The sequence below is a fragment of the Protopterus annectens genome, chromosome 15.part0, assembly GCF_019279795.1.
Source record: "Protopterus annectens isolate FY-2018-M chromosome 15.part0, PAN1.0, whole genome shotgun sequence".
Lineage (NCBI taxonomy): Eukaryota > Metazoa > Chordata > Ceratodontiformes > Protopteridae > Protopterus > Protopterus annectens.
In genome coordinates, this window is record NC_056749.1 from 412,408,288 (window position 1) to 412,428,098 (window position 19,811).

At 44.4% G+C, this 19,811-nt stretch overlaps 1 protein-coding gene across 1 annotated transcript in view; it reads left to right on the plus strand.

Moving 5' to 3' along the window:
* The window catches only part of CHMP1B (charged multivesicular body protein 1B), a 557,897-nt gene extending 539,823 nt beyond the window's left edge, over nucleotides 1-18,074 (plus strand). The window contains exon 8 of the mRNA XM_044057148.1: nucleotides 17,256-18,074. Within this exon, the coding sequence (XP_043913083.1) occupies nucleotides 17,256-17,306 (51 nt within the window). The 3' untranslated portion in view covers nucleotides 17,307-18,074. The remainder of the gene's footprint in view (nucleotides 1-17,255) is intronic.
* The last annotated feature ends 1,737 nt before the right edge of the window (nucleotides 18,075-19,811 follow it).

Here is a 19,811-nt window from a genome sequence, read left to right on the forward strand (position 1 = left end):
CTGTGCCCAGAGTATTCACGAAATGCCTGGCATCAGTAATTGCTCATTGCAGGCTTCAGGGAATTCAAATTTACCCATACCTGGACGACTGCCTAATACAAGCGGACAACAAGGCAAAATTAACAAAAGATTTGAAAAATGTCATACAACTGTTGCAAGCCTTGGGATACACAGTCAACATGCAAAAGTCAAGACTAGTACCATCCCAAAGGATAACATTTTTGGGTGCAGAACTGGATACATCAACTCAGATGGCTTTTCTCACAGAAGAAAAACAAAAGCAACTACCAGTCTATTTCATGACATTAACAACACAAACTCAGCTTACTGCAAGGAAAGTCCTGCAAGCCCTGGGTTACATGGCATCCTGCATAATATTGATTCCGCATGCCAGGCTGCATATGAGAAAGTTGCAATGGTACCTAAGGAATGTATGGTCTCAACACAAGCACAGTCTAGAAACCCAGATTCCAATAATTCCATGCCTGAAGCAAGAATTTCTGTGGTGGGCTCAGGCCTGTCAGTTGAACAGAGGATTGCCTTTCCACAAACCTCATCCAAGCCAGACCATCACCACGGACGCCTCAGACCTAGGCTGGGGGGCACACATGGTGGACAAGTGTATACAAGGCCTATGGACCCAAGACCAGCTGAATCTACACATAAATCTAAAGGAGATGCTGGCAGTGAAACATGCGATCCAGGCATTCAGACCACTCCTTCAACAAGGTCACCTGCTGATAAGGACGGACAATACCACAGTCATGTGGTACATCAACAAACAGGGAGGTACATACTCATATCCTCTATGCCGGATGACAATGGACCTGTGGAATGTGGCCCTGAATCTCAACATTCAACTTCAGGCCAGATTTGTACCAGGAAAAGAAAATTCACTAGCAGACACCTTAAGCAGAACTACCACGGATGCTCATGAATGGATGCTGCATCCAGATATCTTCAAAGCCATAACAAAGAAATGGGGACTACCAGAGATAGACCTGTTCGCCTCCCCACACAACCACCAATTGAAGAAATTCTGCACCAGAGCATACCACCCACTTGCTTGGAGGGTGGACTCCCTTTCCTTCAGCTGGAAAAACCTGACAGCATATGCATTCCCACCTCTTCCTTTGATGTACAAAGTCCTACTGAAGATCAAAGAGGATCAGCCAAGGGTAATCCTGATAGCTCCAGACTGGCCGAGGCAACATTGGTACCCGCTACTGAGAAGCATGTCTCGGACACACGCATGGCCTCTACCTCTATGTCCCTTACTTCTAACACAGAACAACTACAAGATCCTACATCCAAACTTGAAAACACTGCAGCTAGCTGCTTGGAATATTGCATAAAACAAAATAACCCAGATTTATCTCAGAGGGTTAAGGACATTATCCTGGAGGCATGCAGACCCTCCACAAGAAAAACTTATTCAGCCAAGTGGAAAAGATACCTCATTTGGAGTGCAGCAAAGGGAGAAAATGTCTCGTTGGCAAGCATAGCACACATCCTGGAATACTTAGCAGAACTATTCCACAATGGCCTGTCCTACTCCTCCATTAAGATTCATGCATCAGCAATTTCAGCAGAATACAACATGGATCCTCCTGTCTTCTCTCATCCTCTACTCAGGCAGTTCTTGAGAGGAATCAAAAATGTAAAGCCTCCAAGGAAACCACCTTTACCTACATGGGATCTCAATTTTGTGCTGGAAAAGTTAACACTTCCCCCTTTTGAACCAGCAGCAACAGCAGATTTACAGTTCTTGTCTTGGAAAACTGCTTTCCTGCTAGCAATCACTTCAGCAAGAAGGGTATCTGAGTTACAGGCATTAATGGCAGTACAGCCCTTCCTTATCTTCCATCAGGATAGAGTGTCTCTGAGAACTAACCCTACCTTTATGCCAAAAGTGGTCTCCAGAGTATCATTGAACCAAGCGATTCATTTACCTACATTCTTCCCCAACCCACAGAACAGGAGGGAAAGACTACTACATACCTTGGATGTGCACAGACAATTACGCTACTATCTGGACAGAACTAAGACCAACAGAAAAACTAACCAGCTTCTGGTAGCATATGCAACAGGAATGCAAGGAAAAGCAATTTCAAAACAGACAATCTCAAAATGGATAGGAAATTGCATTCGATTTTGCTACTCTTTTCATGGAAAGACAACTCCTGAAAATATCAGACCTCATTCCACAAGAGCTACAGCCACCACTACAGCTTTCCTACGAGGAGTGGCTACCAAAGACATTTTAGAAGCTGCTACTTGGAGCTCCATGCATACATTTGCCAAGCATTATAATCTTCCTTTATACTCCAGATCCCGAGCAGGTTTTGCAACTGCTGTTTTGCAAGGGATCTTGACTACACCATCTTTATTGTAGTGCCTCCTTCCCCAGTTTGGCTATGGTATTCTACCCATATGTTAGGACTGCAGATGCATCCTTGAAGGACATAGTACAGTTTTGTACCTACCATAAATGTAGATGTCCGATAGGTATGCATCTGCAGTCAGGATTACCCACCCTCCTTCCCCTCTGTGGTATTCCTAGGGTACTTACCCCTCTTTTAGCTAGCTGGGGGAATTTATTATGGTGTATTTGTTTTGTATATATATATATATATATATATATATATATATATATATATTTTTTTTTTTTTTTTTTTTTTTTTTTTTTTTGATCTCTACTGTTTGGAATTATTTGCATTTATCCAAATTTAGCCTTCCTAGAGGGCACCTGGCATCTGGGGCAAGAAACACTGAGGAAAATGGCGTCGGCTGATGCCTTTATACCACAGCAGCTATGACGTCGGGTTAAGTGCGACATCAGCCGAGGCTAGACCCAGACTTTGGAATCCGGCCGACCGAAGGGCTGCCTGAGGCAGGACAACCCATATGTTAGGACTGCAGATGCATACCTATCGGACATCTACATTTATGGTAGGTACAAAACTGTACTTTTTGCCAGCCCAAATGCTTGTGAAATCAGTAAGGCAACCCCCTCTTAGAAGAGGTACAGCCATACCTTATTACGAGGAACGTACCTCATTTGGGGTCTTAAAAAGTTCATGTTCCTCAAAGTTCTTCAGAGTTCCACATTGAAAGAGTCTGTCACACATTCAGTGTTAGGAATTTTTTAAGTGAAATCCATGGCAAATAGAAATTAATCATATCAGTTCATTAAAAAATCTTCTTTATAAGTAAAACCAGCATATTTTAACCATCCTATGACTTTCCTAGTTAAGGTTGTTAGTAAGCCATTAGTATGTGTTCCACATTTTGCCCATTTGTTCCACATTATGAGGGCTAGTGTTCCTCATTGTGGAGATGGGAGTTTGAGAGCTATGGGTACAACTACTGGCTGTCTACTCACCAGACAATAACTAGAAAATACTCCTTTCATTTCCATGTTCTATCTTAGTCTCCTGTAAAAAATAGCTTTAACATGTAAACACCTCAACTTACCAAACACTGCCTTACTTTTATATGGAGACCCAAACATTTGACATTCTAAGAAGCAATTGTAATTGAATTAATAGAATCATAGTTACTTTTCTTCAGTAAGTAGTTATTTTCCTGTGTGGCAAACACCCACTATCTAGGCAAGCAAATTGTCGTTTTTGAAATTATGTTGATGCCTTAGAGATCAGGAAACGAGACAAAAAGTATGCCCAGCAATATAACCAATCTGGGGTTGGAGCACAGCAGTACAGCCACTTAAAAACCTGTGCCACTAGCAAATAACACTATTTAACAAACTAGATGTCCAGAAAAACTTTACTTCCCGGCTGGGACTAATAGCCAGAAAAGGAAAAACTCTGCTGACACAATGGAACCCCTCTACCGAATAGACATTTTTTAATAGGAAAAAAAAAATGGAACCTTCCTTCAAATTATTCCACTTGGAAAACAAATGGAAAAAGACATATTCCGTGGTGGTATGCAAGTCACACACTTCGTAGATTGTGGCAGCTGAACTGATTACAGAAACTGATCCACTGTTTGATGTTCTTCGTGTTTCACTGTTGCAGTCATTACATTTGGGTAATCTGCTGGCAGGTTGCCCTCAGTCGGCCTGATTAACAAAGTCTTGGGTCCTGCATCGGTTGCTGTCTCTTCTTCCATGACGTCAGGTTGTCAGGGGTATAAAACATGCAGCCGACATCATTACCTCAGTCTTTCTTGCCGTGCGGTGCCCGAAGCAGAAGCAGTTCGCAAGTGCCGGTTGGCCGACTCCTGAAATTTTCGTTTTCTAGTTTCAGAACCGAAGTCTTCAACTTAAAGCTAAGTACCCCGTTGGGGAACCTTTTTCTTGCTCCTTACCGATGTCAGTAAAAGTTAATAATTGCATTACTTGTGGGAAGCAAATAACTCATAAAGATTTTCATTTGTACTGTATTCCTTGCCTAGGCCCTGACCAAGACGTACCTTGCTGTCAGTTTTGTGCTTTATTTAATCAGCACACTATCCGTCGTCCATACATTTTTGTCTCTAAATATTTCGGTTCTCAGTTTAATTTCCCAGAAATTACGGTATGCCATCCCGACTACCAGAATACCGAAAAAATGCAAAGAAAAAGACAGAGACAGGCTGTTGAGGTCCAAAACTGCCGACGACGCTTCTCCTAAGCCAGTCGCCAGTTCGTCGGTACTCAGTGAGATGCTTTCACAGCCCTTGATACCCGCTACTTCTGATTCACAGGCCTCTACTGAGACCCATTCAGAGTCCGGTATGCCGCGAGATGCTTCATCTATGGAACCCGCGGATGTCTCTATCTTGGATGGGTTCGGAGCCGCTGTGCAGGCACCAGCTTCTGAAGGTGTATTCAGGCTTACAGACTTGCATATTAAACCGACTCCACCTTCTATACTAAGGCCTAAATCTCGAGCTATGTCTAAAAAAAACAACGCCCAGGCCACATGTTCAGTCCCCTATGCCTAAAAAACAAATGATCAAAATGGCTGAAGGTTTAATTACTCTAATCAGGGATAATCAACCCCCCCCCCCCCACTTCTAAGAGGCCTAGGCCTGAGCTTGACTATGAATCTTCTGAACAGGACTCTGTTTCTTCTGACTCTTCTAATGACCTGGATTTGTCCATACCTACTTATGAGGATTCTGATGCAGAGTATTCCATCCCCTCTGCTCCCCCCCCCCCCCGAGGACTTTTCTTTTGGGGAAACTTTACATACTTTAAGGGGAGCATTTCCACTGGGAAAGTCAGGAATTTTCTGAATCCAAAAAGAGGCTTAGGGATTTCCTCCTTCTACCTCAGCATAGGCCTTTGGCTATACCTCCTGTACTAGACATTGTTGATGATGTGTTTTCTTAATCCAGTATGGCCCCTGATTCCCTGCCTCTGGCTCCTAGTAAACCCGACAGATACTACAGAGTTCCTGAGTCCCACAAGTTCCTTTTCAAAAATCCTGTTGCGACCCAGAAAACATTTCTCAGATGTCCAAGGGCAATTAAGGCTTCTACTGCTAAAAATCCTACCCCTTCTTATAGAGACTCCAGGGCGCTGGACAGATGGGGTAAAAAGGTTTATACTTCTGCAACCCTGGCAATCAGGGCTTTAAACTGTCAATTTCATATGCTAAAATATCAACAACATATCATGGGACTGCTTAAACAGAAAATTATGTTGATTTCTGACTGTGTGGAAAATAAAGATTTACAGGATTTTTGCATTCAGCTGAACAAGTTGGAAAACATACTTTGCAATGTGGTTTTGATTCTTTAGAGGCCTCTTGCAGGGCTGCTGTTACTGGGTCTGTGCTTAGAAGGCATGCTTGACTTAAGGAGCAATCTCTGCCTGATCATGTTAAAGCAAAATTGTTGGATGCTCCTTTGTATCATGACAGTCTGTTTGGCAATAAGGCTGAAGAAGTTCTAAAAAAGATGGAAGATAAAGCTAAATCTATGCAAACTGTGAAAGATTTCTTACAAGTGCAACCTCCAAGATTTAGTAGGCACTGTCCTACTCAGTACTGGTCCTCTCCAGCTCCTTCCAGATCCATTCAAGCCAAACCCAGACACACCAAAAGCACCAGGTTTCAGTCCCAAGGGACTCTCAGAACTAAGCAACGGGGTGCGTCCACTTCCAAATCTGGAATTAACAAGACACCACCCTATGGTAAACAGTCTCAATGACTTTCCTTTACAATTACCAAGCACTTACCTCTCAGCCGCCCCTTTGGGGGGAAAAATTGCTCTTCATGCTAAAAACTGGCAACTCATAACCCAGTACAAATTGATTTTAAATAGTGTCCCAGGGATACAGATTTCATTTTCACACGTTGCCAACACCAAACGGCTGGCCAGACCTGCCCCCAAATCAGTGGGCAGAGGCTCAGAAACAAGTACTTTTCCTCCTAAACATGGGGGCTATTTACCCAGTACCAGAAGAGGAAAAGGGACGAGTTTTCTATTCCAGACTTTTCCTGGTACCCAGAAAAGACAAATCATGGCATCCATTAATGGACCTGTCTACTCTAAACAACTTTCTGGACATTCCAAAATTCAAGATGCTGACTCTTCACCAGTTGTTTCCTATGCTAGGCAAGGATGCCTGGTTGGCAACTCTAGATTTAAAATAAGCTTACCTGCATATCCCAATTAGGGAATCTTGCAGAAGATACCTACGCTTCAAAGCAGGCTAATTGCATTATCCGTTCTCTGCACTGCCCTTTGGCTTGTCTGGCTGGCTCCAGTAATTGCATTTTGCAGGCAAAGAAAGATTCAAATATATCCATACCTGGACGATTGTCTAATTCAGGCAGAAAACCAGGACATACTTATACAACATCTGGTGTTTGTAAAAAGGGTTCTAACTTGTGTAGGGTACACCATAAACAAAAAGAAATTACAACTGGTACCCTCTCAAAAATTTACATTCCTGAGTGCAAGCTTGAATACAACTGCCCAGATGGCTTTCCTCACGCCAGAAAAGCAAATTCATTTGGTGACTTACTTCAAACAGGTGGCCACAAAAACCCTGCTATCTGCAAGACAAATAGTGCAAGCCTTGGGGTTCATGGCCTCCTGCATTCTTCTAATTACATATGCAAGACTGCATATGAGGAAACTTTGGTGGTACTTAAAAAGTTTATGGAGTCAACATTGTCACAGCCTGGAAACAATGATTCCTATCATACCTTGTCTGCGCCTAGAGTTCCTATGGTGGGCAGAGGCCTGCCACCAAAACAAGGGACTGCCATTCACACCGCCCCCTGCCGCCCAAACCCTGACTGCAGACACATCAGACTATGCATGGGGTGCTTATCTGGCAGGGAAGTGCCTTCAGGGCAAATCTCATGGATCCACATGAATGGAAACTGGAACCACGGATTTTCAACATGTTGACAAGCAAATGGGGGAGCCCCGACATAGATCTATTTGCCTCCCCCCAGAACTACCAGTTGGACAAGTTTTGCACAAGAACTACACACAAAAAAGCCTGGAAAGTGGATGCTCTGTCCTTCAACTGGAAAAACCTATCAGTCTACACCTTTCCCCCTCTGCTCTCCAAAGTTCTGCTAAAAGTCAAACAGGACAGACCAAAAATGAATTTGATTGCTCCAGACTGGTCACGCCAACACTGGTACCCGCTCTTGCGCAGTGTGTCTGTAATATCCTTATGGCACCTGCCTCAGACACCTTCCTTTCTGTCTCAGCAGGAGAACCAGATTCTGCACCCTCAGCTCCCTACATTGAACCTTGCAGCTTGGCTAATCACTTAAATTCACCCTTAGTATCCCTCAGCAAACTGTGATGGATGTCTTATTGGAGGCAAGAAAACCTAGTACTAGAAAATCTTATGCTATCAAATGGAAAAGATTCTGTGCTTGGAATCAGTCTCAAGGAATGAGCACAGCAGCCCCCAGTTTACCTGAGATTTTACAATATTTAACTGTGATGCTTCACAAGGGCCTGTCTTTTTCCTCCATTAAAATCCACACCGCAGCCATTTTAGCTCATTATAACACAGAACCTCCCCTCTTCTCTCATCCTCTGCTCAAGCAATACCTCAGAGGGGCCATGAACTTGAGACCACCCAGGAGAGCTCCAATCCCTGTCTGGGACCTTAACTTTGTATTGGAAAAACTCACTCTGCCTCCTTTCAAGCCAGCTGCTACTGCAGACTTAACATTTCTTTCTTGGAAAACAGCCTTCCTTCTGGCAATTACTTCAGTTAGAAGGATGTCTGAGTTACAGGCCCTTATGGTAGTGGAGCCTTTCATCATTTTTTCATGCGGACAGGGTGTCACTCAGGACCAATCCATCCTTCATGCCCAGTGTGGTATCCAGTGTGGCTCTTAATTAGCCCATTCATTTGCCAGCTTTCTTTCCCAATCCACAGAACAAAGGGGAATGGATTCTGTATTCATTGGATGAGCACAGACAACTGAGATTTTACTTGGACAGAACTAAAACATAAAGAAAATCTGAACAACTGCTAGTGGCATTTGCTGCAGGGGCAGAGGGAAAGGCTATTTCAAAACAAACCATTTCTAAATGGATAAACCATTGCATTCATTTCTGCTACAAGCATCATGGAAAGCCTATCCCCCAGGGGATCAGATCTCATTCCACCAGGGCTGCATCTACATCTACAGCCTTTCTCAGAGGTGTTCCTACCAGGGATATTCTAGAAGCTGCTACCTGGTGTTAAGTTCATACTTTCACCAAGCAGTACCATTTACCAATTTTCTCTAAATCCAGAGCTGGCTTTGCCACTGCTGTCTTGCAGGGCCTTATAGCTGGTCCTAATGCTGTATAAATCCATCCTCCCAACCATGACTGTGGGAATCTACCCAAATGTAATGACTGCAACAGTGAAACACGAAGAACATAGTACAGTTGTATACACTTGCCATAAATGTAGATGTTAGAGTGTACTCACTGTTGCAGTCCTGGTTACCCTCCCTCCAGCCCCCTGCTTTTTTCTCTCACTATACCGCTACTTTCTGTTCCTATGCTTAAAAGCCTTTTTGGTGTATTTGCTTTTGATTGGAGGTATATTGCTGTAATTTAACATTATATTTTGCTCCCCATTCGGGGGGGCACCTGACATCTGGGGCAAGAAAAACTGACGTAATGACGTCGGCTGCATGTTTTATACCCATGTCGACCTGACGTCATGGAAACATAGACAGCAACCGATGCAGGACCCAAAACTTTGTTAATCAGGCCAACTGAGGGCAACCTGCCAACAGATTACCCAAATGTAATGACTGCAACAGTGAATACACTTAAACATCTACATTTATGGTAAGTGTACTCAACTGTACTTTTCCTATCTTCAAGAAAAACAGGTCCTTCTGTTAGAAAACAGACCTCTTTTGAGTAGTCACCTAACTGAATTATCTCTGTTATGACAAATATAGTAATACTATAGTGAGGTTAGGGCTCGCTGTACCAGTTTACCAGCTAACACTATGCCCTTGTTTAAAAATATTTGTGAGCTGCCACTTGGACAGCTATTCATGCATTCTTTAAACTCTACATATTAGATATGGTGTAAAGGTAGACCAGGATTTGTCTTGGCTGTCCTGCAGGGATTGCTTTAGATGATCTACAGGATGCCAAGGGTGCGCTGCTTGGCATTGTCCCATGATATGAATTTCTGCTGCAGCAGTCTTTATGATAAACATAATATAGTGGTGTGAGAGCATCACAGTAACATTTGATGTTAAGTTGTCAATCTCGCCTTCATTCTTGCTGGATGGGTTCGGAGCCGATCCTCGGCTCCGACTCGGCACTTGCTTTAGCTTGAGAACTCCTTTTACCAGCTCGAGGCAACCCTATATCCCATGATGCAAGGCGGAACTACCTCAGATCTCGTTTGCCGCTTAGCGAAAGAGGTCTCCTTTGCCAGCTGAGGTAAGTTTTTTCTTGTAAAATAAGAAAAAGTGTAGTTAGGGGTTTAATTTTCCCTTTTAGTGTCAGTTTAGTCTGTAGTTAGTTACAGCCCACCCTATTCCCTTGTTTTAAACCTTTTATAATTCTTTATCTAAAGTTTTTTTAGTCAGGCCTAATTCCCCATTGGTTATTCCCTTCCTGTGTGTTTGTGTAAGGGATTAATTTGTGTGTTTGTTGGGATTGTTTGTGTTTCCATCCTCCTAGGATGTCAAGAGAAGGCAAGGTCTCAGGCTTCAAGAAGTGTGACCAGTGCTGTCAGCAAATGTCTCTGACAGACGGTCACACTTCTTGTGTTTATTGCCTGGGGCCTTTGCACCTGCAGGACTCCTGTGCTTTATGTCATGCTTTTAGCCAGAGAGTCCTGCAGGAAAGGAGGAATAAACTCATCCTCCGAGGCTTACTTAAGCCAGAAGGTTCTCCTCCTAAATTAGGGTCAGGAAAACCTCCTAAACCACGAGGCTCAGGCTACAGTGTCCAAGCCTCCTCGGTGGCTCCGCCCGTCGGTGCCGATATCGGCTCCGGCTGGAGCCGATACATCTTCTTTGAAAGTAGTGGGTTCGGCGCCGGCTCCGACACCCTGACTACTGTGGCCTTGTCGGCTCCGGCTGGAGCCGACACTTTATCAGCATCGGGCGAGATATCCTCGGCTCCATCTGGGGTTCAAGGGACTTCGGCTCCGATGGCTTCGACCCGTAAGAGATCCCGGTCCCCTTCTATACTGAGTATCCACTCGGCTCCGGGGTCTCCTCTTTTGTCGGAGCGGAGCCATCGGAGCCGATCTTCGAGATCTTCCAGGCTGTCTGACCACGATTTAGAGAGGGTGGTAAGCAGGCTGTTGAAGTCTCAGGCACTGGCCCAAATGCTCCATAGCCCGTCTCAACAGATTTCGGCTATAGCCCCAATCCTTGAACTTCCTCCTCCGACTCCACATCGCAGTTCGGAGCCGGAGCTTCTCGGGACAGCGACTGTTTCGATGCCGGAGCCGATACATCCTTCGGCTACGTCGTCCTCGGCTCCGATCTCCTCCTTGAGACCTTCCTTGGAGGGATCCGGTCGTCGGGTTTCCACTGTCGGCTCCGAGGGGGCTAGTGGCATCTGACCCTTGTCCGACCCCGCTCTCCCTCTCGGGGCTTCGGCCTTGGTAAGCACGGCGCCGACATCGGCCTCGGAGCCTTCTCTCTCTTTGGAGCCGACCATTCCTGTTTCTTCGGAGCGGGTGTGTTCCGGCCTCCCGGGGAGAGGAGCCTTTGAGGTGATGAGGAGTGTCCTGGCCTCTGAGCCTGGTCAACGGTCCATCCCTCTAGCTCCTCCCTCTTCAGTGCCTGCAGATGCCTCTTGCCAGCCTCTTGCTCACAGGCCCAGGGATCCATCGCCCCAGGTTTCCCCACTGGGAATTTCCTCCTCTTCCGAGGTTTCTCCTGATCCTGCAGGGGAACCCCCTCGGAAGAGGACGTGTAAGAGGAAACACACAGACTCCCCTGAGTCTTCTACATCTGATACCGACTTGGGTGAGTCGGAGGGTTCCCCACGGTCCCCCTCTGAGGATGTCTCCTTTTCAGACATCCTTGAGCTCCTTAAACAGAGGGGGAATTGGCCCTCCATTGACCCCTCCGAGGATGAGTCGGTATACCTGGAGGCTTTTGGATCCCGACCCTCCACCTCCTGGGTGTCTCCGCCTTTCGACCCACTTATGCAGGTAGTGGCTCGTAAGGTGTGGGCGGCTCCAGATTCTGTGGAACCTGTCCCCAGAAGACCATCCAAATTCATTACAGCCCCTTCGGACAAACAGTTCCTTTCCAAGGGTGTCTCGGTGGATGCTATGGTGGTGGCGGCTGCCACTAAGAAGGAACTGGCGGATCCTTCAGTACCTGTCCATCCTCCTAATAAGGACTCTAGGACCATGGACAGGTATGGAAAGCGGATGTTTTCTTCAGCGACCTTTGCTATCGTTCGCTGAATTATCTTTGTCACTTCACCAGGCTTCAACGAGATATTCTCAAGGAACTGGGAGAAGTAGTCCAGGATCCTTCTGCTGCTGGGGCTCAGGAAAAGATTGCCTCGCAGCTTGCTATCCTGAATTCCATATCTAACTCCTCCATGCGGCTCATATCCTATGCGGCCGATGGAGCGAGCAGGGCCGCAGGCACAGGAGTTGCTCTTAGACGCCAAGCCTGGATGCGGCTTTGTAATTTTGTGGACCCCTTTAAGGCGTCCTTCACTAATACCCCTTTGATGGTTCGGCTTTGTTCGGACCTCAGGTGAAGGATACCTTGACCAGGTGTGAGCAGGACGGTAAAACTCTTTCTGCCGTTGGAGTCCAGTTTTCCACTCCTTCTAGACCATACCCCAAGGGTCAGAAGGGGAAGATGTGGTTCCGTAAAGCCCAAGGAGCTACACGGACACACGTGGTCAGTTTACCCCCAGAGGCAGAGGGGTAACAATAATAGACGCCGCCCTAGAGGCAGGGGGGCTCCTCAGAACCAGGGCAACAGGGAGTCTCTTCCTGAGAAGCCCTTTCAGCATCCCTGAGGTGTTGCCCGACTGTCCACCCTTGGAGGCAGTCGGGAAGGATTTCGCTGTACCCAGTAGCCTGGCAATCCCTATCTCAAGAAATATGGGTACAGTCGATTATATCCGAGGGTTACAAAATCCCCTTCGAAAGGTTTCCCGTACCTCTACAATCCCTTCCAGACATCTCACCCGGTCAAAGGGATTTGGCAGAACAGGAGGTTTCAAAGCTCCAAGAAAAAAGAGCCGTCCAGACTGTGCCAGCAGACCAGGTAGGATCCGGCATCTACTCCAGATTCTTTTTGGTCCCCAAAAGGACGGGAGATTGGAGACCAATATTAGACCTGAGCAATCTGAACAGATTTGTCAAGAAGGCAAGATTCGGATGGTCACGCTTCAGTCCATTCTGCCCTTTCTGGGCAAAGACAACTGGATGTGCTCTATAGACCTTCAGGATGCGTACTATCACATAAAGATTCACAGACGCTCCAGAAGGTTTCTCCGCTTTCGGCTAGGGACCAGTCATTACCAATTCAGAGCCCTGCCCTTTGGCCTCACTTCAGCCCCAGAGTGTTTACCAAATGCATGGCAGTGGTCACAGCTCATCTGAGACGTCGAGGATTCCAGGTGTTTCCCTATTTGGACGACTGGCTCCTCTCCGCCACCACCAAGTGTCAGCTCCTTCAGTCCAGAGACTACACTCTACAGCTTTGCAGGAGTTTGGGAATCTCAGTAAACTTGAAAAATCTTCTCTGCTGCCTTGCCAATCTATCACCTTTATAGGCAGAATTAAACACCGTCAAAATGTTAGCCAGACTAACAAATCAAAGAATTCTGGACATCCAAAAATTTGTTCGGCTTCTTTTGCAAAGCAACAAGATCAAAGCCAGATTTATACTGAAGGTTCTAGGTCTTATGGCTGCGGCCATTGTTCTTCTACCTCTGGCTCGCTTCCACATGCGTCTTCTGCAGTGGATGCTATTCACGCAGTGGTCGTACCACAGTCTCCCGATGAGGCACGAAATCTTGGTAACACATTCGTGCCGAGCTCATCTGAACTGGTGGATATCTTCCCCTCTTCTTCATCAGGGCCGACCCTTTATTCCCCCTCCTCCAGTTGCCACAGTCACTACGGATGCCTCTCTGATTGGGTGGGGGGGGGGCATTATCAGGGCAGGATGGTCCACGGGACGTGGCAACCCATAGAATACCATCTGCACATAAATGTCCTGGAGATGAGAGCAGTGCTTTTAACGTTGCAAGCCCTTAACGACTTTCTTCCCACGGGGACTATTGCAGTACAGACGGACAACATGTCCGTAGTCTGGTACATCAACAAGCAGGGCGGGACCAGGTCCTATCCGTTATGTCGAGAAGCTCTCAGACTTTGGCAGTGGGCGATCTCTTCTCAGCGGTTTCTGATAGCAACGCACATTCCCGGCAGGTCCAACCTATTAGCGGACAGGCTGAGCAGATCCATTCTGATGCCTCACGAGTGGTCTCTCAATCAATCTGTAGTGGATCAGATTTTTCTGAAGTGGGGCACTCCTTGTTGCGATCTTTTTGCTACTCCTCAAAACAACAAGTGCCCCGATTTCTTCACTCTTTCCCCTTCCAGGCCAACCTCTGAGAGACTCTCTAACCCAGGATTGGCCCCGGGGACTTCTGTACGCTTTTCCTCCTTTTCCCTTGATTCCACAAGTCATTCAGAAAGCCACCATTTTGAGAGCCAAGTTGATCCTCATTGCCCCATATTGGCCTCGACAAATTTGGTTTCCGTCTCTGCATCGTCATCTTCTAGTGCAGCCCTGGCATCTGGACCCAGTTCCGGATCTCTTGATCCACCAATCGGGTCAGCAGCACCGGGCCATTCATTCTCTCAGCCTCACTGCTTGGTTGCTCCACTTCCTACCCTAGCCAGGCTACCGATGATTTCGGACTCAGTCAGAGACATTTTAGTCTCTTCCTTGAAGTCGTCCACTAGGACTGTATATGCTAGCAAGTGGCGACGTTTTTCTATTTGGGCGAATTCTAGAAATATTGACCCCTTTACTGCTCCTGTACATTCGGTTTTAGATTTCCTGGCGGAGGTTTTTCATTCAGGATCCTCGTCATCTACAGTCAAAGTACAACTGGCTGCTATTTCTAAGTATCATGTTGGCCTGCATGACAATAACATTATGTCTCATAGGTTATGCAAGGCCTTTCTCAGAGGAGTTTTCCTCCTAAAACCACCTATAAAGCATCCTCCTCCGCAATGGGATCTGAACTTAATGTTGGCATCCTTGATACTACCTCCTTGAACCGTCTGCTTCATGTTCTTTGAAGTTATTGACCTGGAAAACTATATTTTTACTGGCTATCACTTCTGCAAGAAGGGTTTCGAGATTCAAGCTCTCTGCATTCGTTCCCCTTATTTGGTTTTTCATAAGGACAGGGTATCATTAAGAACTAACCCTTCCTTTCTTCCCAAAGTCGTATCTCAAACCAACATTAACCAATCTATAGACCTACCAGTCTTTTTCCCAAACTATTCCGACAGAGCTGAACAGAAACTGCATTTTTGGATGTCCATCGTCAGCTCAGGTACTATTTGCATAGAACTAAACAATTCAGAAAATCGGACCAATTATTTGTCTCCTATGCAGAAAACAGGATAGGTCTTCCAGTATCTAAAGTGACCTTATCCAGATGGTTGACTTCCACTATTTCCTATGTATACTCTCTCAGGGGCAAACAGCTATCTTCTAAGCCTAAAGCACACTCAACCAGGAGTCTATCCACTTCTGCAGCTTTTCAGGATAGACTACCCATTGACACCATTTGTGCAGCAGCTACTTGGGCCACGCCTCATACCTTTGTTTCTCATTACAAGTTGGACTTGGCCTCTAGAGATAGGGCCAGTTTTGGTTCCACAGTTCTCAAGAGTCTGTTCCATTGAGCCACCCGGGATACAGGCACTAGGGACGCGGTCCCATCCAGCAAGAATGAAGGCGAGATTGACAACTTAACATTTAGAAGTTATGTACCTACCATAATGTTCCATGTTAGTTGTCTTCTCTCGCCTTCTTTCTTGGCCCCTCCCTCCTTCCCCCTGGCCTGGACAGATCTTGGAGAGTTCCTATTAGATTGTTTCCTCCGGTACGTTGTTAGGAGGATCTCTTTTAGGAACCATTGTTCCTAATTTTTTTAGGATAGTCTTTAGCAGGGTAAGTTATCTACCAAACGAGATCTGAGGTAGTTCCGCCTTGCATCATGGGATATAGGGTTGCCTCGAGCTGGTAAAAGGAGTTCTCGAGCTAAAGCAAGTGCCGAGTCGGAGCCGAGGATCGGCTCCGAACCCATCCAGCAAGAAAGAAGGCGAGAGAAGACAACTAACATGGAACGTTATGGTAGGTACATAACTTCTAATTTAAATAATAGGATCGTTGCTGCAGCATAGGCTCCGTCCTTATGTCCTGACTGAATTTGATATGTATTTAGTGGTTATTTATAGTAATTACATCCATTATCAAAAATTCATGAGTGTTTTGAATTTTTTTTTATGTAGAGTACTGTATTTAATATTCTTCTCAGCATTGTTAGGTTAGAAGATATATACAACATTTATTGCTACTTTGTTACAACTACTGATGGGTATTGATTTATTTTGTAGTTTCCTACCTTTTTTCATACTTTCAATGTTCCTTTGACCTTTCTGCAAAAATTCATATGTATCATCACGTTATTGCTTCTTTCAGGTACCAAAAAAGATTATAGCAGGACGGGGAGCTGCTTCATCTTTATAGTATAGCAGGGCTCACTAAAAATGTCCTGGTGTGCAGTTATAGCCATGTACTACTAGAAAAATGTATGTGGAGATGTGTGTAGTGGACTGACCTCTGCCTTTTGCTTATCCCATACATATTAATTCTTGCAACAGCATTCCTGTTATTCAAATGTCTGCTGGTACGCAGTTGTAATTTATAAGCCATATCTAATGTTTTTCATAAAAATACATGTAGTTTGTGGAGCAAAAAGTAATCATTCATTAAATTTTAATACCTGCTTTATCATATTCAATGACATAAGGGAGCAGAAACCTTCCTCCAGCAAGTAGTGGGCATGAGGCAGAGAATAAATTCTGAATAAGACTCTAGTCCAATGCAAGATGTGACACACACATACACACACACACTTTGTAGCAGTATACATTACATTATATGCAATCTTTCCACAGAAGGCATCCCCTCTGGGATCTAAACAAAACACTATGAAACAGCAGTATTTAACCACTGCATCACTGTGTGCCCAACAAAGAGGAATGTGAAATAAAATTTTAGTGCAAGACACAAAGGGCAGTCAGGCCTTCATTTTTCCAACAGCTGTCTTACTCTACTTAAATTCAAAGGAGGACCTTGCCCTTGTGTGCAGTGGGTGTAAGACAGAGAAACAGTGTCCTACTGGAGCTGCAATCCAGGTCAGGATACACATCAGTGGGTGTTATGGAGGATTTGCAGCTATATCTATTTTTGTACCACTGGCCCATCCCATGCAAGCAGCCGATGCAAAAAAGGAATCATCACTTGATTGGCTGTCACTTTTATTGCAGAGTACACATCTAAACACACTCACAGGTAAGAGTTGCTATTTATTTTTCCAGCTACTTCTGTGTCAGTCATGTGTGAGTTTGAGGTACCATTTATTTTGCATTACTTTCACATTTGAGGCAGAGAGCAGAGGAAACTTTGAAATGCACTATTAATATTTCCTTTGAAAGACGGTGAACCATGCATTGCTTAAAATAATTGTGTGCTACTCTTTTTCTGTAGGATGAACTTTCTCAGAGACTGGCACGTCTTCGAGATCAAGTGCAAGACTAAAGACAAAAACATTTTGCATGCATCAAAACACTTCATGGCTGTATTTATTCTGAGCATTATAAGCTCAGGAACTGCAGTACAATTTGTACAGAAGGTTTATAGGTAATGTTAAGTTCTTATGTGGATGTGCACAGAAACTGTCATTCTGTAAAAGATTATACTGTCCATGACATACCTTCCACTAAATATTTACATAAAAGTAAGCTTAATATGCATTTTTCCAATCATTTGTTTGATTTTTAGATTTTGATTTCATCAGACATTTATAACAGCCTGCAGATTTTGGTATTTCACTTGCAGGCACAACTTCAATAAATAGATTTGTTCCCAATGGAGGCTGAAAATTTTTATAATGTTATTTAACCCCCTTGCCATTTCTCTTCATCCTGTCTCCTGTTTGTACTTTAAAAATATTATGTTTTTGTTTTAAATTATCATAAGTGTAAGAGGGTAATGTGTAAATTATTTCTAAGTACTTAAATTAGGAGAGTTGGGATTTGTGACATTGCTTGGTATAAAGAAAAATATATACATTATATTTTATACATATTTGATGGTTTTTCATTTATACCATTCTCTGTCTGTGAATATGTAATCTGTAGCAGCTCATTTTCTCTTAATAGGGAGTACATTAAACTTTAACTTTCCATATTTGCTATTGAGCAGCAGTCATTTTCACATTACTTTTACTTTGTGGTATTGTTTGTATTTGCTGCCTTTAAAATCATGTAGTATTCTTGTTTAAATAAACCTGGACTGTTGGAAGGATGGATGATTCACAAAGACTTAAATGACATTTCAGATGCCTAAATGTAATACTGAGCTCGTATGTGCTTCTTAATAGGATTAGTCTACTTCCAGTAGTCATGATATATACTAGCATGCAAGTTGCTTCAAGTAGGTTGGAAAAGATGAAGCAAGTCTTTCAGTAGAAAAGAACAGGTTTACACTGGAAATAATTGCATTTTTTTCTTGTTTTTCTGACACATTCAGAACCAGCATCACAGTGGTTTATTTCTTCTGACTAAATTGTATCACACTTGCCTGAGAAATCTTCAAGTGTGTTGCTTCTCAACAGTCAGCAGTTTCCTTCAGTTGTGGCTATTAGCATTATTCATTGAGATCAGTGCTGTAGTAGTGCAGCTGTTTGGTCACCGAGCCAACTCCCAGAACTTTAGGCCTCCCCATACTGGGCACGTCAGAGTGATGCAAGGTAAAAAAGGAGAAAGCAGTTCAAACCATCATGTCCTTTTTGTGGTGGTCATGACATTGAGTTGTCAGTAGGCAGCAACCCAGGAAGCCTTCGTCTGCAGAGATAGGTACCTCTTCTGGGAAGTTATTTTTTTGTCTGTAAAAAAAATCTTGCATAAATTCTTTGAGACTGTTTTTTGTGAAAGTTTAATATTTTAAAGTAATTACTGTATATGCATTTCAGGGCTGATGATGTCCCTGGAAAAAAATCAGCAGCAGATGTACTTGTGGCAGGCATATCCCACTGGTGGACTTCTACCTTCAGTGCCTTTTCTTTCTGGGTAGGGTCATCCTGTTGGCAGGTGTTTAAAAAAAACTTCATTTTAGAAAGAAAATTCTTAAAAGCACAGTTAAAATAGTGAAGGCTTTTTAGAAATGCCAGATGTCCTTCAAGAATGCAACTGCAGTCCTGACATATGGGTTGTCCTGCCTCAGGCAGCCCTTCGGTCAGCCAGATTCCAAAGTCTGGGTCCGGCGTCGGCCGATGTCGCCTCCTCCCCGACGTCAGAGCGGCTGGAGTATAAAGGCATCCGCCGACGCCATCTTCTTCAGTCTTTCTTGCCGCACGGTGCCCGAAGCAGAAGCAGTTCGCAAGTGCCGGTCGGTCAGCTCCTGTGTTTTCAGTTACCAAAGTCATCTAAAAGCTAAGTACCCTGTTGGGGAACATTTTTTCTTGCCTCAGCCGATGTCAGAAAAAATTGAAAAAGTTAATAATTGTTTGTCTTGTGGTAAACAAATACCTCATAAGGACTTCCATTCTTACTGCCTCCCTTGCCTGGGCCCAGACCACGACGTCTCGGCCTGTGCTGCCTCTGCTTGCTTTAATAAGCATACACTCAGGCGCCGGGCAGAATTTGCCGAAGACTTTTTTGGCGAATCTTTCGCTTATATCATGCCGTCGGAACAACCGACAGCACAATCTACCAAAAAACGCATTGGTAAGAGCTTTTTCCCCTGTAGGACTTAAAACTTTAAAGATAAGAGCCATGAGAAAATGAAAAGGCAAAGTGGACAAGATGCATATGACCTTAGAGACTCCTTATCAGTCCCTTCTAGGTCTAAAGTTATCTGGTGGTTTCTGTATGGTAACCCACTGCCTTCATTTGATCACCAGTCCCATTAGTTATCACAGCTGTGTCTGAGCTGGACATCAATTCCAAGATGTGGTGCTGATAAAAGGAAAAGAAATGGATTATATTCCTACAGTTTTTACTTGACAGTTATCCAGCCGGTGTCATGTAGGCTATCTACCCT